The sequence below is a fragment of the Bos indicus genome, chromosome 8 (assembly GCF_029378745.1).
Source record: "Bos indicus isolate NIAB-ARS_2022 breed Sahiwal x Tharparkar chromosome 8, NIAB-ARS_B.indTharparkar_mat_pri_1.0, whole genome shotgun sequence".
In the NCBI taxonomy this organism is placed as follows: Eukaryota; Metazoa; Chordata; class Mammalia; order Artiodactyla; family Bovidae; genus Bos; species Bos indicus.
The window spans coordinates 97,076,131-97,103,519 of NC_091767.1; the positions used below are offsets into that span (position 1 = coordinate 97,076,131).

The 27,389-nt window shown below is 45.0% G+C and overlaps 1 protein-coding gene and 1 long non-coding RNA gene across 3 annotated transcripts; one reads left to right on the plus strand and one right to left on the minus strand.

Moving 5' to 3' along the window:
- The first annotated feature begins 282 nt into the window (after positions 1-282).
- On the plus strand, positions 283-3,153 carry LOC139184473 (uncharacterized). The gene is made up of 2 exons (XR_011567970.1): positions 283-892; positions 2,368-3,153. It is a non-coding gene; the product is annotated as an uncharacterized lncRNA (long non-coding RNA).
- A 9,821-nt stretch (positions 3,154-12,974) lies between these two features.
- On the minus strand, positions 12,975-17,742 carry KLF4 (KLF transcription factor 4). 2 transcript variants are annotated; one of them, XM_019966690.2, is made up of 5 exons: positions 17,164-17,734; positions 16,935-17,055; positions 15,278-16,271; positions 15,014-15,178; positions 12,975-14,060 (listed from the first exon to the last, which is right to left on the minus strand). In XM_019966690.2, the coding sequence occupies exons 1-5, from the start codon at positions 17,166-17,168 to the stop codon at positions 13,885-13,887; spliced, it is 1,461 nt and encodes a 486-aa protein (XP_019822249.2). In that variant the 5' UTR covers positions 17,169-17,734; the 3' UTR covers positions 12,975-13,884. The 2 variants fall into 2 exon arrangements, with proteins under 2 accessions (XP_019822249.2, XP_019822247.2); XM_019966688.2 differs by having other exon boundaries at positions 15,014-16,271; positions 17,164-17,742.
- Between the last annotated feature and the right edge of the window lie 9,647 nt (positions 17,743-27,389).

Consider the following 27,389-nt stretch of genomic DNA (forward strand, 5'->3'; position numbering starts at 1 on the left):
TCAACTATTTCATCAATTTGTCTGGGGTATTATACACATTAGCCAAAGGGAGGCAGACGTCCACAGCTCCAGGGGGCAAGAAGCCAGTAAGTGACAGAACCAGACTGAGAATCCGCCTCGAACTGATGGTAAATTTCGTAACACTGGGTCAGCCTCCGCAGGGACGAAGAGGGACGCGTCTCGCACGCAGAGGTACGGCTCGGCACCCGGCCCTGAGGCCGCCAGCGGACCTCAGCCGAACCGGCCGGCTGGGGGCACTGCAGACCGCGCGCGGCGCTGCGCCCGCCTCCAGCTCCCGGCGCCCCGGGGCCGCGGCACCCCGGTGCGCCGCTCTCGCCCCAGCATTGGCCCCCGCTACCTCCCGGCGCCTAAGCACAGACCAACCTTCCCGCCGGGATGCAGAGAACGCCGATCCGGGCCCCAGAGACAACCCCCCGCGCCCTGCACGCTCTCACTTACACCTCCACTTGGGCACAGAAAAGTTTCAGGAACCGCGTCTTCCGGGGTAGACGCGGCAGGCTCGGCACGGGCCCCGCTGGGGTTCGGGGGATTTGGACTCCACTGGCTCCGATCAGACGGAGGAGGGGAAACCCAGACCAAGAGCTGGGACTCCGGGAGTATCCCCGGCGCATTTGAATGTCGGGCCGCTGCGTCCCACCCCGCCCAAACTGTCACCTTTCTCTCCCTCTGCCCTGAAGATTTCACTCCCCACCCAGCCTGCTCACCGAATTCTGACTTTGAACCGAAACGTGTTCAGGAGTATTTGAGGCCAGGCCACAGCCAGCAGGCGCTCTGGCCCTCGCCAAAGCAGCTGCAAGTGGGCATCACTGTACCTGGGCGAGGGAACCCCACAGAGGCGAGGTCATGCTTTCCAAAGTTATATCCAGGCGAGGTAAGAGGCATCCACTGACCTTGACCCTTCTCCGCGGTCACCTGGGATACGGGCATTTAAGGTGGGCAGTTTAACGAGGTGATAACTAAGTGAAAATGGCCTGGTAGCCTCTTGAATTTGAAGCACCAATTGAGGCTTTCTTTAGAAGGGGAAAGTTATGAATAGGTAACTCTCAAGGAATTCTGTTACCAGTAATCACCCCTGAATTTAATTGGTCATTCTGCCTGTTAAAAAGGTCTTGCAGACCCCTCCAAGTTCTAAGAGGACAAGGAAAAGAATGTTTCTGAGATTTACAACTGGGAGGGAAATATCATGTTACTTTGCATTAGTTTATACATTAGCATACTTCTTGAATTGAATTTTCCACTTTCACTTTTTAATATCTTTCCAATTCCCAACTAGTCTCTGGAAATTTAAAAAAGGGTGGTGGGAGGGTTGGTGATGTGTATGCCACAGATGGAGATGGAAAAGCTGCCCAGAACATGTTGACATTTAAAAAAAAAAAAGTTAACATCCCCCCACACTTTAAAAGTATGATATTAGGAATAGAGTTATGATGGCAAAAGTTACTCGTAGAACATCTGTTCCTTCCAATGGGAGGATTTCTTTCCTGCCAAGAATTTATGAATTTTATATAGGAGCTGGATTCTGTTTGGGGAAGGAGGAAGGAAGTGAGCCAAAGCAGCCCCCTCCTCTGCCCGGAATTCAGGGATACTGTGCTCCTGACTTGTCGATGGATCTTGAAGCTGCTGATGGGGTAAAAGTCCTCCTTCAGAAGAACATGGCTGGGAATGGAAAAAAAGAAAAATTAAACAAATAACCACCGCTGGTTTTAAAGTGAATTGAACAGTACAAAAGAAGATCAAGGCCATGGGACTTGAAGACAAGACACTCCCTAATCCTTTTGAGAGGAGAAAGGAGAGTTTATTATTGGGATAAAACCTGCTCAACTCATATCAGCTCATTTCAGATGTTCCTTTCATTTTCTCGTTGTCCTGATAGGCAGTCTTCCATTCATCCCAAACACTTCAATCAGCCCCTTCCTCTGCAGTCTATTGTCCTTCCCTGTTGCTCAATTGAGCCTAGTGATTGGAAGGGTTATCTTTCTAAAACCACCAGAGGGATGCTCCTAGAAGTCATCAGGGTGAATAGGACACTAAATGGATTAGCAGTTGAAACATTAATGAGCCTTTTTTGACTCAAGGCAAGTTAACCTAAGTGGATTTCCAATGGTTTCCTCTTCTAGGAACTTTCTGTTCTTAAGGTGTATGTCCGGCATGGAGGAGATCCTTTTGCATCTTCAAGTAAACCGATTTAGGTTCTTGTCCTTATGTGGAAACAGCTTCTTTATCTTTTAAAAAAAAATTATTTTTAATTGAAAGATAATTGCTTTATGATATTGTGTTGCTTTCTAACAAACATCAACATGAATCAGTCACAGAGATACATATGTTCTTTTCCTTTTTTCCTTATAGAATTTCGGAGGAAACATGGAAAAAAAAAAAAAAAGAAAATCATCTAAGATCAAGAATCTAAATTAAAAAAAAAAAAGAAGAATATAAATTGTTTTTGTTCGACAGCAAGAGAGAGGGGAAAAAAAAATCAACATTAAGGGTTTAGTACATTTGCTCCAGTCAACAAATATTTATTAAGCATTTACTGCATGCCAAGCAATTTGTTAGGCATTGTTACCCCTCCTTCTACAGGGGAGCTAGACAATACATGTATCTAGTATATGATACACCTCAGCTAATGGTGCCCTGTGGAAAAATCCAGCACAATAAAAGATAAAAAATACCAGGGACAGAGTGGGAGGGTTCTCCCCTCGGCCAGGGAAGGTTGCTCCAAGGAATTGACATTTGAGTCGTCCTTCTAGAACTTTCCCAATGCAAATATATCCCAAAACACATAAATGTAGGTATATTTTTATCAAGTTGGATTGTACTATATAGGTGTCTCCCCCTCCAGCTAACTTCTCCTGAACATTCTTCTGTATCTAAAGAGCATATGGCTTGAGAACTTGGGACTGGGTGGAATCAAGTTTAATTCCAGCTTCACTCCTCACTGGTTTTGTGATTCTAGGCAAGTTCCCTAAACTTTCTTGGCCTCAGAGCCCTCATCCTTAAAATGAGATGAATAATTATGTTTGCCTAATAAGGGTTATTGAGGAGACCAAATGAGAAAAATACATGTCAAATACTGAGTATGAGGAGGGCATGTAGTAAACCTTAATAAATGTTTTTGTGTTGTTTAGTCACTAAGTTGTGTCTGAGTCTTTTGCGACCTCATGGACTGTAGCCCACCAGGCTACTCTGTTCATGAGATTTCCCAAGCAAGAATACTGGAGTAAGTTGGCATTTCCTCCTCCAGAGGCTCTTCCCTACTAGCATCTCCTGCATTGGCAGGCGGATTCTTTACCCCTGTGCCACCCGGGAAGCCTAAGTTGCCCTAGGACTTCCTTAACCTACATTGTGCTGCTGGACAGAAAGATTTGGATGCGAATCTAGCTCAGATAATAAGAATGAGCTAAAGGAGAAAAATAAAACAAAACCAAACTCAACTGTAGGAAACGTGCCAAATCAGCCCGTTTTAAGTTTTTAAGAATTTTTAAAAATTTTGAAATATCTATTTGTTTATTTATTTATTTAGACTGTGCCGCATGTGAAATCTTAGTTCCCCAATCAGGGGTGGAACCTGTGCCTCCTTCAGTGGAAGCACGATATTAACCACTCGACCTCCAGGGAAGTTCCATCAGTACATTTTTTTAGGAGGGACTATTTTTCTTTCTGCTGCTGCTAATGCTGAATCATGCTCTCATATTAAAAATCTGCCCATTTGCCACCTACGCTTAAAGTTCAGGGACCTCTGGGTTTTGCCGAGCAGGTCAGTCGATGGCCTGATGTAGACTGAGGATGAGGGTCTAAACAGTCCTAGACGGGAATGAGATTCTACAGCAGCGTTAAATGTGGAAACTTGGGGGCCTTAGCTTCTTCAGGTGGGGGCTCCGCTTCTTCAGGTGACATGTTTCTTGGAACTCCCTCTGGTTCTGTCGGCCATGTGTTCCTTAAGTATTAACCAGCTCCCAGACTATGCTCCCGTGCTCTGCAGAGCCTCCCCTGCTTCCGAGATCAGAAATGGCTCTATGAGTCATCCGTCCATGCCCCGAGGCACAGACCCAGATCTATTTTAGGTTGAGATCCCGGTTAGGGGAAAAGGGATTATCTTCAGATATTGGGAGCATTAGGAGAATGTTAGCAGAGCATTTTGGAAGATGGCGGTGAGAGTGTTTCCCATGGGACGTGGCTGAGAAATGTGGGCTCAAAGTACAACCCTCCAGCATGCCACTCCTTTTGGCTGATTTCCTGTTGGGCATTCTCCATTCAGGGGGGGCCTTGGAGTGTATGATCTTCCGCACAAGACACTCTCTTAGGCTAGCCTCCAACTGGCCTAACTGTCAAATGCTAGTCTTTATTCTAACAGATTGAATACCTGTGTCAAGTACTTTTGGAATCAGTGAATGAAATACCCAGGAAAAAAGCATGGCTTACTTACTTTTGATGATTTTATAGAAGCTGTGCGGGTGCTGCGATGCAGAAACGGACTGCCTTTTCTTGAGTCATTATCCAAACTGGAGCACAGAAGAATGTGGTGTATTTTTAATGGAATGACAGATAAGATTACTTATGTCTATTAGAAAGAAGAGTAGATTAGGTTAGTCTTGTCCTTATAGCTTCCTGTACACCAAATTAACCCCTGTTTAGTTTTAAAAACTAACATATTCCACGGAGGTGAGGAACAGAAAAACCTCCAAATGAAGTTAGCTTGAGTTTACCTGGGAGGTGGTGTGATGTGGCAGAAAAAGCCTCAGCTTAGGAATCAGGTAGATCTAACTTCCCATCACAGCTATGTGACCTTGGGTGAGTCACTTGCCTCCTCTGGGCCTTGGTCTTCTCTACTACAAAATGGGCATAATCATAAAACAGTAAACATCTAGCCAAGTCCTTGGCATACCATGGGTACTCCGTGAACGTGAATGCTTTCCATCTACCTCCAGCTCGCTCAACCAGCAACTCCAGGTTCCCAGGACCTTCCTCCAAACATGCAAGAAATGTTTTCTTGTGGTCAATGGCAAAGACCAAGGATGGAGAAACCAAAGAGTTAAAAAGAAAAAAAAAAACAAACAAATAAACCATGTCTCCTAAACCTAGCATCTAAGAAATTGTTCCTCCTCACGCAATTTCTTCTCCAAGTTCTGTGTGGCCAATCTGGGAACATTGTCAAAGCAAATGTTAGTTAAAAATTGTTTACCAAAGGACAGGTAGTTAAATATCACGTATAGCTGAGAATTTTGTTATCGCAAACCTACAATAATTTTTCTCAAACCTTTCTTTATAAAGGAGGACATTGGACGGAAGTGTTCAAATAGGTCCTGAGGTGGTCAGAGGATTTTTTTTTTTTCCTTTCTGTTCTTTTTGTAGATTTACTGCCTCATCAGCCGTCTGTAGTGCTTTAGAAAGATTTTTTAAAAAAGCCCAGAGTGCCACACATTCTAATTAAGGAAATAATAAATGAAAATGTGTGCGTACCTATTCCTATGAGTTATTTATCAGTTGCTAAATAGATCACTGGCTCAGTATTGCTGGAGCCTGAGTAGACTCCACCATTCATAGAGAAAACTGATCTGACTTAATCAGTGCAAACATTTGTCTGTGCCGTATTATCAGTTTTTTTCACAGGCAGTATTGATTGTATATCAGAACAAGAAAATGAAAATAAAAAACTCTAAACCTAGAAGAGGTCATGTGCTTCCAAATGCAAATTGAGATCCAAACATTAAACAATAGGGATCTTCTAATCCTTTTACAAAGACACAAATTGCAAATCAGACTCCCATGCCAGGCTGGCTTTGCCTAACAAAGTCTTTAATGCAAAGAATCCCTTAGGCAAAGCCTCCCCTGTTTCTACAAACTTTGGCACCAGGCACCAAAAGAACCTATGAAGTCAGTTATGCTGCATAATCATAAAATTCATTGTGCTTAGAGCAAAATCAGGTTGTTCCCCTGGTCTAGATATACAGTCTCCAAACTTTAGAGACAGAAGGTACCTGGATTTGCAGATGAAGCTCCACATTGCTGGAATCATTCATTTCAACAGAAGTTTATGATATTTTGTTGAATAATGCCAAATCCTTCATGCTGAACCTGAATAACGCGTTTCAACATGCTTTAACATGTGCCTGATAAACAAGTTGGAGGTATCTAAAATAATAAGCAATCAAGAAAATTGTAGGGAGAAAATGGCTCATGTGGTTGTAGTCAACGTAGTTAAGTCTTTCAAAGAACTAACTATCCAATCACTTTTCCAAGGAAGGTAAACAATTTTTACTGGGTTACAATGTGGATAGAGCAATTGCATTAGGGAAAAATATCTGTAGACATGCACATTTATATGTACTGATTCATTTTTGGTTCCATTGCTTTTTGCACGGTTGCTGGTAAGGTAGGTGTTGAACAGATTATATATGTTTGAATGAAGTTGCATGGAAACAGAAAGCAGAACAAGTCAGAATTATATTTTTATACTTTTAGGAAATGGTTCCTATGTTCTCCAGTGAGGAGCATGGTGGTGAATGAATAGTCCCCATCTTAGCTGGTAACGCAATACTATAGAAGCACAACAGAGAATAATGAAACAATTTTGGGACATCAGAGCACAATATCACATTGAATTTAGAACTTACCTTTTAAAAAAATGATGTATGTATTGTAAAAAAAAAAAATCTGCATCCTCTTCTACTGTTCCCTTGGGTTCTCAGGCTGGAGCCATCAGCTCTTGGCTTTTTCAGTGAGACCTAGGTCCTCAACAGTGTTCAGATCCCCACTTGATGTGACCTTGGGCAAGTTCCAGTCTTTTATCCTGGCCTCAGTTCTCTCCTTGAGTTGAAGGGTCTTGAAGACCCTTTTGTGCTCAGACCGCCTGTGTAGTTTTATAGCTTTCAGTGCTTACAGTCTGTTATTCATTCCTCCGCGAGGCAGTAACAATGCCTCAAAGGCAGGGAGGAACATTTGTCAATTCTATGCACTGTTTTCTAGAGTCAGTTTTCTAGAACAGTTTAGACATGTTCAGAAGTAAGAAAATTACTGTCATCCAGGCAGCAAGGAGAGTCTCAAGCTTGAAGAACAACAAACTTGAAGAATAGGTGATCCTCCCTTATTTGGGCAGACTGGCCTATCCAGGATCCTAGAATGGAAAGTAGCTTCTTAAAGCTTTTAAAGTGTTTGCTTGTCGTTCACAGTTCACTTACTTATATTTTCACCCTTGAGAGGAGGCACAATGGGTATCCCAAGGGAAGAAAAAAATACTTCCTTTCCCCAAATTCTGGCTTCCTGAAGGCCATGCCCAATAGTCTCCTAACTACTTCCAGCGGGTCACCGGAACCCATCTGCCTCCCCTAATACACATCAACACCACCCCTCTCCCATCCAGCCATGAACAACATTCTTTACAGAATCAATACTCAAAAACACCCAGCAAGGAGGAGTCCTTTAAAAAGAAATGCCAGGATTTGGGGCTAAATAATCAATAAATGATTAGTTGTATTCAATGAAATCCAGTAACTACAGGTATTCAAGGGCACATAAGGAAAGCTTCCAGTGCCCTTCAGGAGCTCATGTCTGCTGGGGGAGCCAAGCCCATAAAATATTTTTTTTTTAAGTTTTTATTGAAATATAGATGATTTACAATGCTGTGTTAGTTTCAGATATACAACAAATGACTCATGACTCAAATATATATATATATATATAGTTTTTTTTCTTTTTATAGATTCTTTTCCGTTACAGGTTTTTATAAGACAGAAATAAAGAGTGATATAGAGAGGGTCTTGTTGGTTATCTATTTTATATTTAGTGGTATGTATAAAATTTTGTGACCTATAAGGAAATGATTTTAAGGAAAGATCTAGAGTGAAGGGGTGGGAGGGCTTTTTAAGAATTACCTATGAAGGATACATGAGTGCTTGTCAGGGGAATATGGGTCTTTTGAGAAGCAGCAGAGGCCAGGGTCTGCCAGCAAAGGCTCAAAGGCTGAAACATCATGCGCTGAGGGTTCCAGAGTAGTTTTGCCTGGCTGGTACACTTACAGTATGATTGGACACTTAAGGAGATGAAGCTTGACAAGTAGTGGGGGGCCACAATTTAAATCTTTACCCACTAGGTCCTAGGGACATTGGGAAGGTAATGAGTAGAGAAGGGGCTTGACCAGATCTATTTGACTGGGAAAACTGTGTGCTGAGACAGACACAGGTGCTGTTCTTCCACCTCACACTAAAAGTGTAAATCATATTCGTGGCAGAGTGATCAGCTCCAGAAACTTCTGCAGGAAACTTCCCCATCTTGTCTACCTTGACAAAGGCAGTCTCATGTTAACTGGGAGACAGAAAGTCTGGGGCTTTTGACTCCTAAACAGGTTTACTGGAAGAAACGGGATGTTAGTAAATCCTTCTGAATTGGGGTGTATCCATTTTGCCTGTAGCCCTACCAGCCCAGCAGATTGAGGACAAAAGCATTAGAAGAGAAATGCTTTGAGCATGTCAGCAAGAATGAGAAACAAAAACAAAACACTAACCTGTAAAGGAAACCTTGGTTTCTTCGTCCATAAAATGGGGATGAGAGAGGGAAATCCCACCCCTACCTTTTGTTCTAAGGATTTTTTGAGGTGATGGAGCATGTAAATGCTTCAGACAACTCAGACAGTTGTGCAGAAATAAGAGGTGACTATATATATCAGCAAAAGTGACCAGGATCAGAAAAGGGGTATGCTTGTCTTTACTGAAAAATTCCTTCCATGTGTCATGACAAAGAGACTCTGCTTATGGTTTTCACAAATTCACGCTTCTTGTTGGCTTTCAGCAAGTGTATCTAGAGTTCCTTCAATTTCCTGTAAAGTGGCTTATCCATTTTAGCTTTTTTAAGAGGTCATGCAGGTAGAGTTGGACTTCCCTGGTTGCTCAGTGGTAAAGAATACACCTGCCAATGCAGGAGATGCAAGTTCAATCCCCCTGGAGAGGGAAATGGCAACCCACTCCAGTATTCTTGCCTGAGAAATCCCATGGACAGAGGAACCCAGCGGGTAACAGTCCATGAGGCTGCAAAGAGTTGGACATGATTTAGTGACTAAACAACAACAATGCAGGTAGAGGGTGTGAGTGCATTTGCTTTGTGCCTTGATAATCTGGTCACCATTTAGTAATATGTTGATCGAGTACCTGGGAGTACAGATGCAAATATTATAGCTGCGACAGGTGTTGTAACCCCACTCAACCTCTCAGCCTCAGATACCTTGGACTGGACATCCTTGACTCTTCCCTATTTAATTTTAGATAATTGTCCACTCTCTACCTGCAGCTTCATCCACCCATCTATTGATCTGTCTCTCCATAAACAGCTTTTTCTCCTTTCTTTTTCTGTTTAGATGATAACATGTAACATACACGTGGAAAGGAAAAAAAAAAGATGGCACATGGCCCTCATACTTTGGAACATAATAATTATTGTGTTGTATCAATGAGAAATGTTCTAGTAGGCATACCCAAATGTCAGAGGGATTCTAGAAGTGTGAATTTATTTCCTGTCGTTGTTACTAAATTAGAATTCTATTTATTTCCTCCTTTTCCTTTAAGAACAAGTGGCGAATGACATTTGGGAGGACGCGTTGCAACATGCTGACTCATTTAGGGTGTTGAGAAGACTGAAACAATTCGAAAAAGTGATATTATAGCACAGGCATCGGGGAAAACAATTAGAAAGATGGGTTCCGGATGTTTGTGTTTCCAGAGAAGCAACTTGACTGATATTCCTACACCATGCCCTACCTCCCCCAAAACTAAGGCAGCTGCCTATAGTAGCTGAGAGGGCAGCCTGAAAGATTTTATGTGTTTATGCTAACATTTTAGCAGATGGTTTCCTTTGCATTTTGACTGTGACCAGGGCTTTGAACCCCTAGGTACTTCAGAAGGATTTAAGAATTTATTAGTTTTTTTAGGAGATGGTGAGAAATTTACTTAAAATTTATTTTTTTGGTCTAAGTTAAAGCTTTCCAAAGGGTGTCTGTTCTCAACTTGCGTTTTAGTTTCACTTAATGTGGGGGAAAATAAAGATATTATACAATCAAATGCAATCAAAAGCATTCCAATTCGAACAGTACTATCTTTGCATTTTCACGGAATATAGAACATTCCGTGATATATTCCACAGCATTCGTTATGTAGACAATTCTTGGTAGTTTTGTATGAAATATTACTGAGTGCTCTGCATGTGAACAGTGAATGAGTTTCCTAAACTTTTAAGAAGCAGAAATAGTTTCAGCTTAGTGCTGTAAAAACATGTCACTATACAATAATGTGTAAAATGTGCTTAGGAAAGACGAGGAAATAAAACACATAAAAGGCTAATATATAATAATAAGTACAAGGACAAAATGATAAATACACAAAAAAGGTTTGGGTAGGTCTGGATGGCGTCTGTGTGTTTTACAAGACAGGGAGAAAGGTGAAGGTGGGGAGAAAGAGAATAAGGACCATGAATTCACTTCTGAGTGTGCGGTATTATGCTGAATGGAGCTTCAGAAGCCAGAACATATAATAGAACAGGTGGCTACATAGGCTGCTAAATTTAGATATTCCCATAGATCAAAGTACAATGGGTCCCACTAATGCTTGTTTTAATATTTTCCCTGCAGACGCTTCCACGGCTTAAAGACTGTCTCACTTCAACTTCCTCATATGTAAAAAAAAATTATACGTAAAAATTGTGACTCTCCAAATCTGAAACAACTTTGCTGATTTCTAAAAACCGGGGACAGTTTTTAAAGGAAAGGATTAATCCCCGATTGTCCTGCTTGAGATGGTGAGGTTTCCTGTTTTAACAAACCCAAACAAGATTGTAGGAGTCAAACAGGTTCTCAGATTCAAAGAATTATTTTGCTGGAAGAGGCATTTTGTTGGAAGGGAAGAGACTGAAAGTCTGTTGATGTGTAGGAAACACTATTGTTAATCCTGTGTGTGTGTGTGTGCGCGCACACACAAGTTAAAATCTAGGACATATAAAATTAAATGTCATGAGGAAAATGTAATAAGCAGGCATCTCAATTATTGGGTACTCTTTATTATACAGTATAAACGGCTCTGTAACGCAGTAATGACAGTACACCTAGGAGCTCGGAACTGAGAGGCACTAAAGTCAATAGTTTAGCTATTCGTGCATCTTGAATACTTTTGTCCTGTTACATTTTCAGAAAATCTCACTTTAGATACCGAAGCTTTCTTCTTCAGGTTAGAAAAAGTTAATGCAGTATTTCCTCCCTTTGACATAAGAAAATTTAAACACATTTAATACGTCTTGGTATTTTATGGTGTTTCTTCTACCTGAGATGATAGGCTCTTAGTAAACAGGAAAATGGTAAAACAAGCTTTTGACAAACACTTTTCATACACAAACTACGTGCCAGAAACCTCTGTATAAGAGAGCGGTGGATTCCAAGAGCAGGAACCATAATTTAATACAAAGAAAAGGGTAACAGAATATAGACTTTCTGTTTAAATAACTTTAATTGCTCTTTTAAAAATAAAGCCTAAATAGTTGCACCTATACCCTTTTTTAAAAAGTTTCTCCATTTAAAATAGGTACTTATTTTGGAATAGCTGGAAACTAAAAAATGTAACCCAAGAAAACCAGTATTAGTATCTTGATGTTTCCCTCCGATCTTTACTCTTAATTTTGTTTCTTCTCCTTCAATGCACACATTTGAACTTACACAATTGGAATCATTGTTTATAGTCTTGTATCCTGCTTTTTCCACTTAACATACCGTGAGCATTTTTCCATGTCATTAAATATGCTTTGAATATGTTCTTGGCCACATAAAATTCCATCCTATTGATGCACCTGTTTTCTTTTAAGCTAAGACACATGCCACGTTTTCCAGCCATGCTGGACTCTTAAAAGCCAAGGAAAATACTTTGTGTTGATCCACCATGAGCCTCTTACGAATTTCTGTTTTTCATTCCATTTATAAAATGTACCCACAGTGCCAACACACCTCTGAACACCAGCTATAATGGACAGGTAATAAGCAGTCTAAAGAAAATGCCAGTCAGCTTCTGTCCGCTTGACAATGTTAATTAGTCACCCACATCACCATTACAAATACATAATGTCAACAGGAGTCACAAATGCTTTTTTCCATTCTGTGACAGCCACAAACGAACTTCAGATTCTTGGGTATCCACCGTAAAAAAAGCTTTAAGCTTTAATAATTCAAGAAATATGCTACCAACTTACAAAAACACGGTTTAAAACGTACTCAAATTTACATTACCCTTGGTTTTGTGACTGAGCCATTTTCGCCTCTTTTGTTTCAATGGACTGAAACAATGGGGCTGGCTTATCTGAGGACTGATGAAGTTTTAAAGATTTGCTAGAAACTTTGGTTCTATCCTCTTTTGGTGCTCTAAAAGTAATATATCTGTTACACACAAAACCTAAGTGAATCCTTTAATCCTCATGAGGGCACTGTGGAACTGTTCTTGATATTGTCCGCTGTGGGGAGGTTCTTTTGTTATACAGATTGTTCCGAGCGCAAGGCCTGGCCTGGGAGAGACTTAAATTTTCATTTGATTTTAAAGACCAAACCATAAAGATCTTCAAAAATGTGAAACTGAAACATGTATGTTTAATGACTACTCTCATAGTAAACTGAGCCAGCTGAATGACTGAGCTGTTTCTACCTGAAGTTCAGTCAGGTAGGGAAACTACTTTCCTGTATCTTTTAACGAACATTTGAAAGAGAAACCTGAACTAGGTAAGTTTAATTCTATGATCATAAATCCTCAGAGCTTTCACCCCACAACATTAGACAGTACTCATTGTAAAGCTAAGTAGTCTTTTAAAAGTCTTCTTTTAATCTGTTGAGATAAAGTCGGCTTTTTGGGGGTGCTTTTCCTGTGCCTTACCCACTGGGTTTAAACTGAAGTTTCTGTTATGTGCTTTTCCCAGGGAAAAACAACGCAAAACAAAAACAATGCTCAGATAAAATATTATAGGTTTATTTAAAACTTAATTCTCACCTTGAGTATGCAAAATACAAACTCCACAAAATGTTCATTTTTTTACTTTGTAGTTTACAAATATACAAAATAGAAGTTTGCTTAAATTTATATTACATATTTATTAAGGCAAGGAACTATATAGAAAAAAACATTTGTTCTGCTTAAGGCATACTTGGGAATAAACCATTGTACAAATTATTGCACATCTGAAACCACAGTGCATAACAGACTGTCTGCATAAAAAGATTAAAGTAAACCAGGTGTATTTACCTGACTTAGGTCATAAATGTAGATCGGAAGACAAAAATAGATTTTCCTTGTCAAAGTATGCAGCAGTTTGAGAACTTTGGCCTCATTTGGTACCTTTAGAACCAAGACTTACCAAGCACCATCGTTTAGGCTATTAAACACCATTTTCTGTACCTGAATTTCTTCCTCTTCTTCTAAGATCGTCATAATGGCTTTTAGAAGGCAAACAGAATACAAGGTGATCTTTAGGCTTATATTGCATCAAAACAATTCTCAAGGGGTTCTGGTCTTCCCTCCCCCCCAACTCTCAGATCTAATTTATACCCTGATATCCACAACTTCCAGTCACCCCCTTGGCGTTTTGTAAGTCCAGGAATATATATATTCAAGTTGGATTTAGAATTGGAATGATAGAAGATCCAGTCACAGACCCCATCTGTTTGTTTTTTTCCTTGAGTTTGTCTTTTGGTTTCCTTGTGTCTCCTGATTATCCATTCACAAGTTGACTTGTTGGGAACTTGACCATGATTGTAGTGCTTTCCAGCTGGGTTCCTCCCCTCACCGGGAAGAGAGTGTGAAAGGTAAAAAATACTGAATTCTCTTCTGGCAGTGTGGGTCACATCCACTGTTTGGGGGTTTAAAAGTGCCTCTTCATGTGTAAGGCGAGGTGGTCCGACCTCGAGAATGCCCGGTCGCACTTCTGGCACTGGAAGGGGCGGTGCCCGGTGTGTTTGCGGTAGTGCCTGGTCAGTTCATCTGAGCGGGCAAACTTCCACCCACAACCATCCCAGTCACAGTGGTAAGGTTTCTCACCTAGAAAAGGAAAATAAACTTGTTGGAAGCTATTCCTGAAGGATGAAATTTTAAGAACTTGGAGGCCAGACATCAAACCAACTCAAGTACCCCATTCCGAAAGGATCCAGGAAATGTCTTTATACCTTCTCAAGGCTGTATTACATTTCAGATCATAAACAGGAATTTTACGGGGTTTTTTTTTTTTTTTTCTCTTTTTTTAAGAGAAATTAGATAATCGCAGAAAACACAAAAACCACTTAAAACTATACTTCTGTTGGACTAACGTTTTCATTCTTTTGAGCAAAGATGGGGCAGGAAACAAATTTAGAAATTATGACTGTTAGTGTGTCTCTCCTAACCCAAACCAAGCAATAATATCCTATCCCACTACAACTGGTTCTAAAAAGTGACAGGAGACTACTACTTTTCCTGTACCAATATTATTAACGAAAGCTATACTTTAGTGACCTTCTGTGCCTACTTACGCAGATTCTCTGCGGTGACAATCTTAAATCAGAATCTCAGCAAGCCTAACCATTAAGTCCTTGAGATTTGAATAAAACCTAATTGTTAGGACTAGAGAGGGGGAGGGGTGAACCCCGGGAAGGGAACAACCAATAAAAATAGTGGAGAATACAGAACTGCTTAAAAAACTTATCATGACTTTGCACAGCAAGGCATAATTTCTTGATTACAAGGGCAATACTTTGCTCAAGCTAGAAGAGGCCCACCTGCAGCCTGGAATCTCCCTGCCTTTCAAAGGCCTAACAAAACTGCACTTTCAAGCACTGATACCATCCGCCCAGCAAAAGGCTCCTGGGCAAAATAGTAGGCGCCAGTTTGCTGTTCTCTCCTGTGATCCAGGAGATGGAGGAGATAGACTGCACCCCACATCCCAAGGGAGGCCCTGAGGAGTGTTGAGGCTGGACACCAGCCGCTCCCCCCACCTCCACGGCTTCCCGTCCTCCTACCTGTGTGGGTGCGCAGGTGTGCCTTGAGATGAGAACTCTTCGTGTAGGTTTTGCCGCAGCCTGCATAATCACAAGTGTGAGTGGCCGTCCTTTTCCGGGGCCACGACCGTCTTCCCCTCTTTGGTTTGGGCTCCTCCGGCATGCAGGAACCGGGTGGCATGAGCTCTAGGGGTGAAGAAGGTGGGGTCAGCGTCATCCTGTGTGCCCCGGACGGCGGGCACACGCAGGGCTCCCCAGCCCCAGCTATGAATCCCCGGGACTGACCTTGGTAATGGAGCGGTGGGACCTGCGGCTGCATCTGGTCGGGCAGGAAGGGAGGGTAGTTGGGCCCGGGGTGGGGATGGAAGCCCGGGGGGAGCGGCAGGGCAGGATGACAGTCCCGGCTGCTCAGCAGTTCCTCGGCACCCAGGGTCGGGGTAGTCCTGCTGGGGAGCTGCCGCCCCAAGGGAAAGTCGTGAGCAGGCGGCCGGTGGCCATTGCTGAGAGGAGGTCCAGTGCCCAAGTGGGCCTCTAGGGGCCGACCGACGGTGCACGAGGAGACAGCCTCCTGCTTGATCTTGGGGCACATGCGTGGCGGCCCGCCGCTGTAGGGCGCCACCACCACCGGGTGGCTGCCGTCCGGGCTGCCTTTGCTAACACTGATGACCGACGGGCTGCCGTACTCGCTGCCAGGGGCACTCAGCGACGCCTTCAACACGAACTTGCCCATCAGCCCGCCACCTGGCGGCTGCGGCTGCTGCGGCGGAATGTACACTGGGTCCAATTCAGGCCGCAGGAGCTCGGCCACGAAGCCGCCGGAGGGGCTCACATCGTTGATGTCCGCCAGGTTGAAGGGAGCCGTCGGAGGCGGTGCAGACTCCCGGCCGTACAGGAGGCCGCCGCCCGCGCCGCCCGGCGCCGCCACGCCCGGGTCGCCCCCGGCCCGGATTGGATAGCTGAAGCTGCAGGTGGAGGGCGCACTGGCTGGACCGCTGCTCGACGGGGAGGACGAGGATGAGGCTGATGCCGACGAGGACACCGTGGCGGCCACGGACTCCTGATGGGACAGCGAGTTGGAGAGGATAAAGTCCAGGTCCAGGAGATCATTGAACTCCTCCGTCTCCCTCCGGGGCAGGAGAGCCGGGTTGCTGCTGCCGCAAGCCGCGCCGACTCCTCCACTCTCCAGGTCGGTGGCCACGGTCGCCGCCGCCAGGTCGTAGGGGCGGCCGGGAAGCACCGGGGGAAGTCGCTTCATGTGGGAGAGCTCCTCCCGCCAGCGCTGTGGGGACAGGACGCGAGAGAGACAGTCAGTGTTGTCCCTAACTGCCACTCGATGTTAGTGGTGGGCCCGCCGCGCCTACACCGCCTAGACATGGGGACCGGATGGGCAGGAAGGGCCCCGGGGTCTGTGGGTGCCAGTGCTGCAATCGTGGCCCACACCCGGGTCTGGGGAAAGGCGGTGCGTGGATATATGGAAGATGTTAGGTTGTGTCTGCCCGATTGCGTGTGAGCGAGCGCCGAGGCTCGCCAGCCTGGGTCCCTCCCCCGCCGGATCCCAGGGACGCTCCCGCCGCCCCCGGATTTGGGACACCGAGGTTCTCTTGATGCGCCCTCGCCACGGGGACGCCTACGCGCCAAGCTCACTCTGGCCCAGCCAGTGTCTGGGGACACAGACACCTCCCGCCCGGTGGCCCGCGCGCCCGCCCTGCCGCTCGCGCGCTCCGGGACGTGTGCGGACCCGGCGTGCGCCCCCGGCGGTTCCACCGCGTCGGGACCACACGCATGTACAGCTGAGCCAAGGGCGCGGAAGCCATCCCGGGTAGCCTGCGGAGGAGCCCGTGCGGGGCCACTCCTGCCCGTCGTTGACCCCAGGGCTCCGCCCGTCCCCATCCCACCCACAGAAGCCCACCGGAGGGCCCCAAAGGCCCGGGCCGACACTCACGTTATTTGGGGCACCTGCTGGACGCAGTGTCTTCTCCCTTCCCGCCGGGCCGGACGCGAACGTGGAGAAGGACGGGAGCAGCGCGTCGCTGACAGCCATGTCAGACTCGCCAGGTGGCTGCCTTCGGACCGGGTAGGGAGCAGAGGCAGAAGTCAGGGGCCACTCTCGACCGCCGCTCTGGCGCGTCCCATCCGCCCTCACCCCACCCTGCGCCCCGTACCGCACCTACCTCATTAATGTGGGGGCCCAAAAGGTCCTCGGGAGTCCGAAGCAGTAGGGGTACCCGAACCCCAAAGCCAACGAAGAGGAAAAAAACTTAGAAACGAAGCCAAAACCCAAAACCCCAAATTGCCCGAGATCCTTCTTCTTTGGATTAAATATAAAAGGGAGATGCCTTTAAAAAAAAAGTTCCTTTGTATACAAAAGTTCTTAGAAAAGCTGTAAACTCGTAAAAATAGACAATCAGCAAGGCGAATTAAGTAGGTCCGGTGGCCAGGCTGCGCTCTCTTCGACTCAGCAGCGTCCCCCACCGCTGTCGCGGTCGCCGCGGCTATCGCCGTGAGCGCTGGGGCTGTGGCCGGGGTGGCAGGCGGGCGGCGCCGCCAGGTGAGACTGGATGCGGTGGCGCGGATCTGCGGACTGGGCGGCGGCGCGAGGCGCGGAGTCCCGGGGGCTGCGCGGGGCGCGCGCGGCCATGGGCGCTGGCCGCGGGCGGGTGGCTGGGTGGGTGGGGGGCCAGAGGGGCGGGGAGGGGCACTTGGCGGCTCCCGGTGCCGCCGCCGCCCGCCACCGCCTCTGCTCCCCGCGCGCCCGCAGCCGCGCTCGCTCTCTCAGGCCGGGGAACTGCCGGCGGCCGCTGCGCGCTCCTTACTTATAACTTCTCCGCTCCCGCCCTCCCCCCGCCTCCTACCCGCTGCGCGCTGGGGCCCGCCGCCAGGCCCCGCCCCTCCCTTTCTTCTCCCCTCCCTCCAGCGGCCCCCCCGCGCGTTGCCATGGCAGCTAAATAAACAAACTCAGCGCACGTGGGGGCGGGGAGGAGGGAGGGGCGCAGGCGGGGCCCGGCGGGCCGTGACGCCAGCCCGGCAGCTGGCGGGCAGGAGCCGCGCTGACGCCGGCGGCGGTGGCGGCAGCGGGCCGGGCGCGGGGATTTGGGTACGGGGCGCAGGTCCGGTCGCCGGGCGACCGGGACAGTCGGCGTCGCCACGGGCCGCTCCTTGAGTTCGAAGCTCGCGGCCAGGAGGGGTCGGTAGGGGAGAGGGGGATGGTAGCGCGACCCCACCCCCGCTCCTGTGCGCGCTTGCCGCGCAGTCTGCGCGCTGGAGAAGAGCGCGATTATCCGCGTGACTCATCCAGCTCGGGTCCGTCATACGCACGCAGGAGTCCTGCTCTAGTCCCCGAGCGCCAGTGCGGGCATTTGGCCTGGCCTCGCATGGTCCTTCTTGGGCTCGTCTGCCCGGGTGGGGGTTGGGAGTAGAAGGGAGGTGGGCGCCCTCAACTGCGTGGCGAGGACCCGGAGACTGAGAAAGCGGGAGGGGTGCTCTCCTTAAAGGGGCGGAAAGAGGCCGGGATGGGAAATGGAGCTACGGTTTTGATAGCTGAAGGAGCGAGGAAGGGACTGAAAGAAATTTCGCTATGTGAGGTGGGAAGAGAAGGGAGGGGCGTGAGGCGCGGGGACACCTTTCAACCGGGAATCTCAAAGCACTTTGCAAAGCACGCAACTCTCCACTTTATGGATGAGAAAACTGAGTCATAAAGAGGTGAAGTGGCGAGGTAAAGGTCAAACGGCAACTGGTTCCCTTGGCTTAGGCTCTAGAGCGGTCAAACCCACCCAAAGGGTCTCAGCTGGAAAGTGGCCCCGTGCCAGAAAGTAGAACTAAGCGATGGGACCCAGGTACTGGAAAAAGGCCCACGGAGCTCGCAGCAGGCGTCCCTGCCCACCAGGAAGAGAAGAGGAAACGGCAATCGTTATTTCAGTCTTATAACTCGGCCTCCCCACCCCCACTCCCCCTTAGTTTGTGATCAGTAATTTTCCAGCCGGGAAATGTTTTCGCCGTCATCTTCTCTGCAAACAGTGCCTTTTTTTTTTTTTTTAAACGTGAGTGTGGTGTTCGGTATCGCTTTCTAAACGTAGGCTTGCGAGGTGTTTTGTTTGGATTCAGGCGCGCCTTGGGCTCCGCCCGCCCTCTGCACCAAGCCCCCTTGTCTGTAAAGGCGGCCGGGAGTCAGCCCAGGAGAGAAAAAGGAGATGCGGAAAGGTCGAAGCCCCAGCCCTGGGCAGTGTGCACTCACCCTCACTGAGATCCAGTTACCTCGTACTTTAAGTCACCTGTTGAGTCCTACGCTCCTGGTACCTATTAGGTTTCCTTAGAATATTTGTTATCCTTGATTTTCCTACTCCTTGCCAACCACAGAAGCATTCTTGGAATGCATCGCGCCCCGAATGAATCCACTCAGCCCTTTATGCCAAGCCCAGGAATCCCTCTCGGTTCGGAGACTTGGAAGCCCTTGCGGATCCTGCAGCCGGTCTTCGGCCAATGGCTGCCAGGGCCTGTAACCGGAGGGGAGGGCAGGTTTTCGTGGGGAAACCCCCGACCCTCCTCCCGCGGCCTGGAGAGTTTCAACCCCACCCCATAGGAGCCAGCCAGTTTATTTTAACTCTGAAAATATTGCCTTTTTCAAAAGGAGGAACCAAGAAAGAAAGATACCTGCAACCTCCTCCCCCTGTTGCTTTCGTTGTGATGGCAAACATTTCTTGGGATACTGGGGCTTGAAGATAACATGGAAAAGTTAAGCCAAGATTGTTAAACTGCATTGAACTTGGATAAGTCCTTGATTGGCAACCCTCACCCTCCTGATATGTAAGTCAGGACTTCGCATTTTCTAGTTAGGGAACCAGTGCCGTGAGGAGCTTTCTGCTTTTCTCTTATTTATCTAAGGCAGTAGGCCTTCGCCTTCAACAAAAGTCACCACCACAGTGAAAAAACAATATTACACAGATGAATAGGAAAGCCACTATTATTATGTCATATAATCAAGACAAGATTCTGAAACTCAATTAAAAAAGGCAGACTTTCCTAACAGCCTTTTGGAGGCGGAAAGCCAGTGCCTCTTTGTGGCAGGCAGCTTTCTGGTTATTCCTCTGATTGCATCATAAAGGGAACTCTCTAGATTTGCTCCAGCATTTCTAAAAGAGGTAAGGAACTTCAAGTTCACAAGTCATCTCCTTTCAAGGCAGGTGCCTGGTGTGACATCAGGGTTATGACCATGCCTCTTTTCAGAACAGGTAGGTCCAGAAGAGTTAAATCCCTGGCCTATATAGTTTATAAACATGAGGCTGAGTAAACGTTTGATGACTAAATTGCACTCTGAAATAATAATGGAAGACACCCTTGAAAAAAGAATTAAATACTTACTGGTGACTTTATTTCAGCAAACTGATATTACAAGTTTTGTGGTATGGAAGTTAATTATTAATGTCTTTGGAGTTATAAAATAGATTTTTTTTTTTCCTCCAGCACAAACTGCATTAGTTGGCAGAAGATGTGATGGAAACCACTAGTGTTAAGGGATTAATGTGGAGCCACAGAGGAGTGTGATAGATTGAAGAGGCTATATCAGTGTTTCAAGGGAAGGACCTGGCACCCAGAGCTGGGCACCAGAATCTGGGTGTTTGACAGCACCCTAGCTTGTATGTAAATGCCACGGGATTCAGGAAAAGCTGCTTTTTTCAGAAGGTGAAAGTAAGAGATGCTTTGAAGTACCCATCGCTTTGAAATGAAATCCCTACAGATAAATGACTGGGAAAGGGTCTTGCAACTTTCTCAGGGTGGCAAATCTTTTCCCAGCCTCTGAGTGACTCTCGTGTCCTGGTAAACTCCCGGCCTCTTTTTCACCTCAGTCTTGTGCAGAGGTTAAGAAAGTGAGCTGTAACACTAGATTTCCTGGGTTTCTGTTCTGGTTCTGCTGCTTTCTAGCTGGGCAAGCGCCTTGACCTCACTTTCCCTGTTTTTTTCTTCTACAAAATGGGTATATCAATTGTATCTACTGCTGAAAATAATAAGGATTATAAACGGGATCATCCAAGTAAGGTGTTTAGTGTAGGACTTAACACTCAACACAGGTATGTGTTTCTACCACCAGGATTCTCCAGGGCACCTTCAACTGCATGAGGACAGGAGCTGTTTTTTCATTACCATATTCCCAAGTTCTAGTACAGTGATACTGTAGTACTCTTTAAGTGTTTGTTGAACGAATAATGTACTTTTGTCAGCAGTCCATCAACAGAGAGCCTGTCTTCCCTTTAAGTCTCAACTTTATGCTCATTAATCCCCTTCATTGTAAAGAACCTTAATCCACTCAGACTCTTATCATTTTTCCCACCTTATTTCATCACTCTTCCCCAGCTTCCCAAGCTCTTATTTCCCTCAACTCATGCCTCATTTTCTTTGACCTGGGCATTCAGGCCTCTGTACAGAGTTCAGCCCTTTCTATTCCTAAATATCTCAGTCATTTTTTCCCCTACTGTCAGGGTGGGCTGCCTTGGTTCAAGCCCTCCTCATCTATCACTTTTTTTTTTTTTAATTTTAGAAAAAGGGTTTTTTATTCTACTCCGTTGAAGTATAGTTAATTTGCAATGTATTTTGCTGTACAGCAAAGTGATTCATTTATACATATGTATACATTTTTCTTTTTTTTATTTGGCTGCATGAGGTCTTAGTTGCCTGTAGGCTCATCTCTCACTTTTAATTGTTTTTGTAAGCCTCCAAACTGCTGTCCTCTTCTTCCACCTCCTCCATAGCCTCCCTGGAGGGACTTGCCAGTCAGTCCAGCAGTTAAAACTTCGTGCTTCCATTGCAGGGGGCAGAGGTTCAATCCCTAGTCAGGGAGCTTAGATCCCACATGCCTTGCCGCCAAAAAAAAAAAAAAAAAATTCATAGTCTCTCTGGAATTAGATCTAATCCATTTTGTTCAAATCACTTCTGCCCAACCACCCTCCTTGGCCTAAAAGAGCAACACCAAACTCCTTAGCCTAAAGTAGCAAACTTATCCTGGCCCTAGACAAGCTAACAGGATCATCTCCAGAGACTGACTCCACCCTCCCTCAACTTTAACTGGATGTTCTCTCAAGTCTGAATACACAATGTGTATTTTCCTCGTTTTTCCTGTCTGAAATGCCTTGTCTCCCCTCAGGCTCTCATCTGGCTCAGACTCCCTAGTCCCTCTTAATTGTCCCTTGGTCTGTTAGTCCTTGTCTAGAGTCTTCCTCTTTCCTCTGAGCTCTAATGAAGCCATGTGGCCTCTGCCATGCCATTTCCAGTGGACTGCGATGATCTGGTTACTTGTTTGTGGCTCCTGTTCTGCTGGGGCATCTTTAGGACAAATGGCCAGTGAGTGTTCTCTGTAGCATGAAGAGAGCCAGCAAAACTGCCCTGGTGAAAGGACTCATCTGGGAGCCTGCCTTGAGCCCTGCCCTTATCTTGTCAATAACTTGTCTCTGGTGGAGAGTTCACTGGCTCAGCCCTCTGCTTTCCAGTCCCTTCTCTCCCTCCACCCGCTTCTCTTCTTTGAAAAATTATATGAAGGACAGAGAAAATAAAGTCCTTCGTAGTTATGTCCTCTCAAAGCAGTTGGACAAAAAGCGAGGGAACAGCTCGGCCCAAGGCATTGTAATAAAACAAACTAGAAAACACAAAAACAAATAACCAAAAGCCAAACCAAAACCAAACAGCGCGGCCACTCTTCTGGAGCCAAATCCATTGCCTTTCAAAACCCAAACATTGGGTTTTGAAGTTTTTAGAGCAGAAAATGAATCACAGACATTTAAAAATCAATTCTCAGAAATTTAATTAAAATCATTTTCATGAACCTTTAGGTTTGATCACTTAAGCTACATTCTTAGGCCAAAAATGTGAGGCCGGGTTTAAGCTATTTAAAAAGAAATCTGCACTTAATGGGATTATCTTAAAAGACTTGAGCTATTTTGACAGCAATATGTTAAATTCAGCCTTTCAGTGTCTTCAGCTTGTTCTGATATATTAAGAGAATGCAAACAAACAAAAAACCCAAATCTCTGTTTAGGTTATTTTTAAACGCCTAAGTACAGCAAGTAATATCTTTTAAAAGCAAGGTGCATAGTAGTACTATTTCTCTTAACAAATAATTAGGATCTAACATCTACCATCTTTTATCAACTATGATTGTTTTTAAGGCCACAAGAAGAATCTTCTGCTACTACGTGCTTTTGAAAATAAATCTAGCATTTAAAAGTAAACGAATCAGGGACTTCCCTGGTGGTCCGGTGGTTAAGACTCTGTTATCCCAATGCGGAGGGCACAGATTCAGTCTCTGGTTGGGGAATTAAGATCCCGCATGCCCCATGCTGTAGCCAAGGAAAAAAAAAAAGGCGGGGGGGGGGGGGGTAAATGAACCCACAAAGGCAAATCAGCAGAGAAAACCATCGCTGGAATTTTCTCCTTGACTTGGTTCACCAAATTTTCCTGGCCTGATAAACAATTTCCTCACGTAGAATTGCGTTGAAAAGAGAAAGTGAAGTGAAGTGAAGTCGCTCAGTCATGTCCGACTCTTTGTGACCCCATGGACTGTAGCCTACCAGGCTCCTCTGTCCATGGGATTTTCCAGGCAAGAGTACTGGAGTGGATTGCCTTTTCCTTCTCCAGCAGATCTTCCCGACCCAGGGATGGAACCCAGGTCTCCCGTGTTGTAGACAGCCGCTTTACTGTCTGAGCCACCAGGGAAGTCCAAGAGAAACTTGGACTTGAAAAGAGAAGCAGAACATTATTATACTCTGCATGCTAAGTAGCTTCAGTTGTGTCCCCTTATTTGCAACCCCATGGACTATAGCTTGCCAGGCTCCTCTGTCCCTGGGATTCTCCAGGCAAGAATACTGGAATGGGTTGGCATGCCCTCCTCCAGGGGATCTTCCTGAGCCAGGGATCAAACCCAAGTCTCATATCTCCTGCATGGCCAGTCGGGTTCTTTACCACTAGCGCCACCTGAGAAGCCTATTATACTCTAGAAGATTCTGTGTCCTTAATTTAGAAGCCTTTGTGGGCTGTATGGCAATTGTATCTCAATACAACTGTGAGGAAAAAAGTCTCTTTACTTCAGATTCTTAGACTAATACAATATCGCCCTTCTGAGGAAAACAAGATTCCCTGGTTTAAATCAGAATGGAGGGCATTTTTTTTTTTTTTTTTGAGGCGGAGGGCAATCTTTTGCACTATGGAAAGTGTAGAGATTTTGAGGGTTTGAAAACAAATGCTTCACACCCTGAGAAATGCAAACAAGAAACAATTCTGTGCTGAATTTTCTTCTCAGTTTGTGGGCTGGACAAGAGGATAAGTTATTTTTGCCAATTTGATATTATGTACTCCTGGCCAAAGAAATTATTAAAAAAATAATAATAACAATACATTTGATTATCCTGCAGCTGACTCTTTCTCACAGACATTGTGTTAGTTAATCAATTTTAATGTCCTGGCTGGTGCGAAGAGTGCTGGGAGGATGGCCAGTGTCAGGATTTTTTTTTTAACAAAGGTCAAAATAAATTTCTGGCAGCACTTGCATATCTCTTAGTGTGCTTGGTGTGTTTTTCAAAGTCACTAGCTCAAATCTAGACACGGGCTTTTCTTAGATCCAGGGATGATCAGAAGCTTCTTGAAAGAGAAAGCCCTAGAATAGTTACCTAATCTTACAGGAATTCCCAGCATTATAGAGATTCAACAAGTTAAACTATTCAGAGACTCACTCAGTCTATGCTGTCAGATTGTTGTTCTTGTGTGCAGTCGCTCAGTCATGTCTTCACTCTTTACGACCCCCGTGGACTGTAGCCTGCCAGGCTCCTCTGTCCATGGGATTTCCCAGGCAAGAATACTAGAGTGCGTTGCCATTTCCTACTCCGGAGGATATTCCCAACCCAGGGATGGAACCTGTGTATCCTGCACCGGCAGGTGGGTTCTTTACCGCTGCACCATCCGGGAAGCCCTCGGGTTGCTACACGTACCCAACAGAGTTCTCAGAGTCACGTGTTTATGGGAAACACCCAGCTGTTGAATTTCGGTGTTCTATGTTTCATTCAGCACACTCAGTTTTCTATTAAAATAGAAACTCATTTGAGTTTCTTTAAAGACAGGTCAGACTCTTTGGTCTATGTGAATGTGGATTAGAGTGTCATTATCTAAGTTTGATTCTTTGCCCCCTCTTGCTTCAACTCAGTGAAGGAGGGGTCTTGGACAGAATTCCTTGTCTAATGGGAGATGAAGAATGACTTGTGATGAGAGTGCAAACATGCTGGGGAAGAAACCTGGGACTTCCACCCAAGAATTTGGATGCCTAGACCTTGTGCTGCCTCTTATCAGTTGGTTGACTTTGGGTGTGTTATCTAGCTGCCCTCTATTTTCCATGCCTGTGAAATGGGGCTATGAGTGCACCCACCTCCCAAAGCTGTTATGAACACCAAGACATCGGGTGTGAAAGGCACTGCTGGGGTTAGCTTCTCCACTCTAGCAATGAAAACTAACATAGTTATCCCCATTGATAAACTTTCTGAGGTTAGCACTGCCACTGATGCACTAGAATGCAGGCTTCAAGAGATAAGGACCCTGACTGACTTACTATTATTCCAGAATGTAATGCAGTTTGCTGGCCTGTAACAGGTGCTCAACACACATTTGTTTAATAAGTGAACTCCATTTTACAGTTTAAGAAACTACAAAGTCGAGTTGGCAAAGTGACTAGCTCAGGCTTGTACAGCTAAGTGAGTGAGGAAGCCAGTGTTCTTGGAGTCCACATGGGGAAAGAGGCCTGGGGTATCCCTTCTCCTTATATGGCCTGCCCTTTTGTCATCCTTGTTTCTTTCTGACCTCAGCTGTGCCAGGCTTCCCTTCATCCAGAGTTTTTTTAGATCAATTTCTCCAGCAAATAAAATTCTAACCTTTGGTTCAGGTTGGGGGGAAAGTAGTCACACTGTTGTATGGGGTAAGGGAGAAATCTTAGGACATGATTGATTGGACGGATGGATGGATTAGTAGGTGAATGGATGGATGGATAGATGAATGGATTTCCCAGCAACTGCTTATATAGGCTTTCAATCAGTAATCCCATTTCCATCCCCAGATGCTCCCTACTTCTGAGTAACACCTTGGTGTCTCTACTTCCTGAGCCCTCCAAGGGTCCTGCACCTTGAAATCAATCTGCCTGGTTTTCTACTTCCTCTGATCTAAGTTTGGCTTCCCAGCTCCCACTGTCTTTGCCCTGGTAGGTTTTGTCTTTTAATTCTTTACTGTCACCTAAATGGGGTGTCAGAAGGAGCATAAGAAAACACTTTTGTTGAATACACCATGTTTGATTCTTAAAAAACCCTTTGCTCCTTTTTTTTTCATTTTTTAAAGGTTTTTTTTTCTGATTTTAAAAATTAATGCCTGCTTACTCACAAAATCAATCAATAAATGCAGATTCAAGAAAAATGAATTCACATTGTACCTATCCAGATATGACTGTGGTTAACAGTTAGGTATACAAAGTTTCAAGATTTTTATGCATATATAAAAGTAGTAAAATTTATTTTTAAAATACCAATTACCATTTACACACAGCTTTGCAAATTTGCTTTTATTTTCACTTAGTAATTTACCATAGCTGTACATGTTAATACATAGATATACCTCTTATTTTTAAACACATCATAGTAGTTCCTAATCTTGGTATTTAATCAATTGCCTTTTGATGGTCATGTAGATTGTTTCAATTTTTCACTATTCCAGAACTTCCTTTTGCAATCTTACACAAATTTGCTTATTTCATTAGGTTCGATTTATAGCAATTGCTTTACTAGGTTGATATTATTACTCATTATTAAATAGTTCCTCAAAAAGTTATGTTTCCATCAATTTACATTCCCATCAGCATTTCCATTCCCATTAGCAAGGTGTATTACATCCATCCACCTACTAATCCATCCATCCATCCAATCAAGCCCTAAGATTCCTCCCCTACCCCATATAACAGTGTGACTGCTTTTCCCCCAACTTGAACCAAGGATTAGAACTTTATTTGCTGGAGAAATTGATCTAAAAGAAGTCGGATGAAGGGAAGTCTGGCACAGCTGAGGACAGAAAGAAACAAGGATGACGAAAGGGCGGGCTACATGACAGTGTTACCTGCTGCCCAGCACTGAGTATTGGCATCTTACTCTTTGGCTACTCTTTGATTTATTATTATGCTTCTTTGTTTGTTTTCGTTTTTACAATTTAATTTTTATTTTATATTAGAGTATAGTTGATTTATAATGTTGTGTTTGGCTCAGGTGTACAGCAAAATAATTCAGTCATGCATATACGTATGTCCATTCTTTTTCAGATTCTTTCCCATATAGGTTATTACAAAATATTGAGTAGAGTTTCGTCTGCTATACAGTAGGTACTTGTTGATTATTTA

Bases quoted from the DNA above. Each gene is read 5' to 3' on its own strand.
- KLF4 (XM_019966688.2), bottom strand. The intron at 16,272-16,934 runs GTGAGTGTCGGC...CTGTCCCCACAG, and splicing joins CAGCAGGTGCCCCAAATAAC to CGCTGGCGGGAGGAGCTCTC. The intron at 14,061-15,013 runs GTAGGAGGACGG...TTCCTTTTCTAG, and splicing joins ACACCTGCGCACCCACACAG to GTGAGAAACCTTACCACTGT.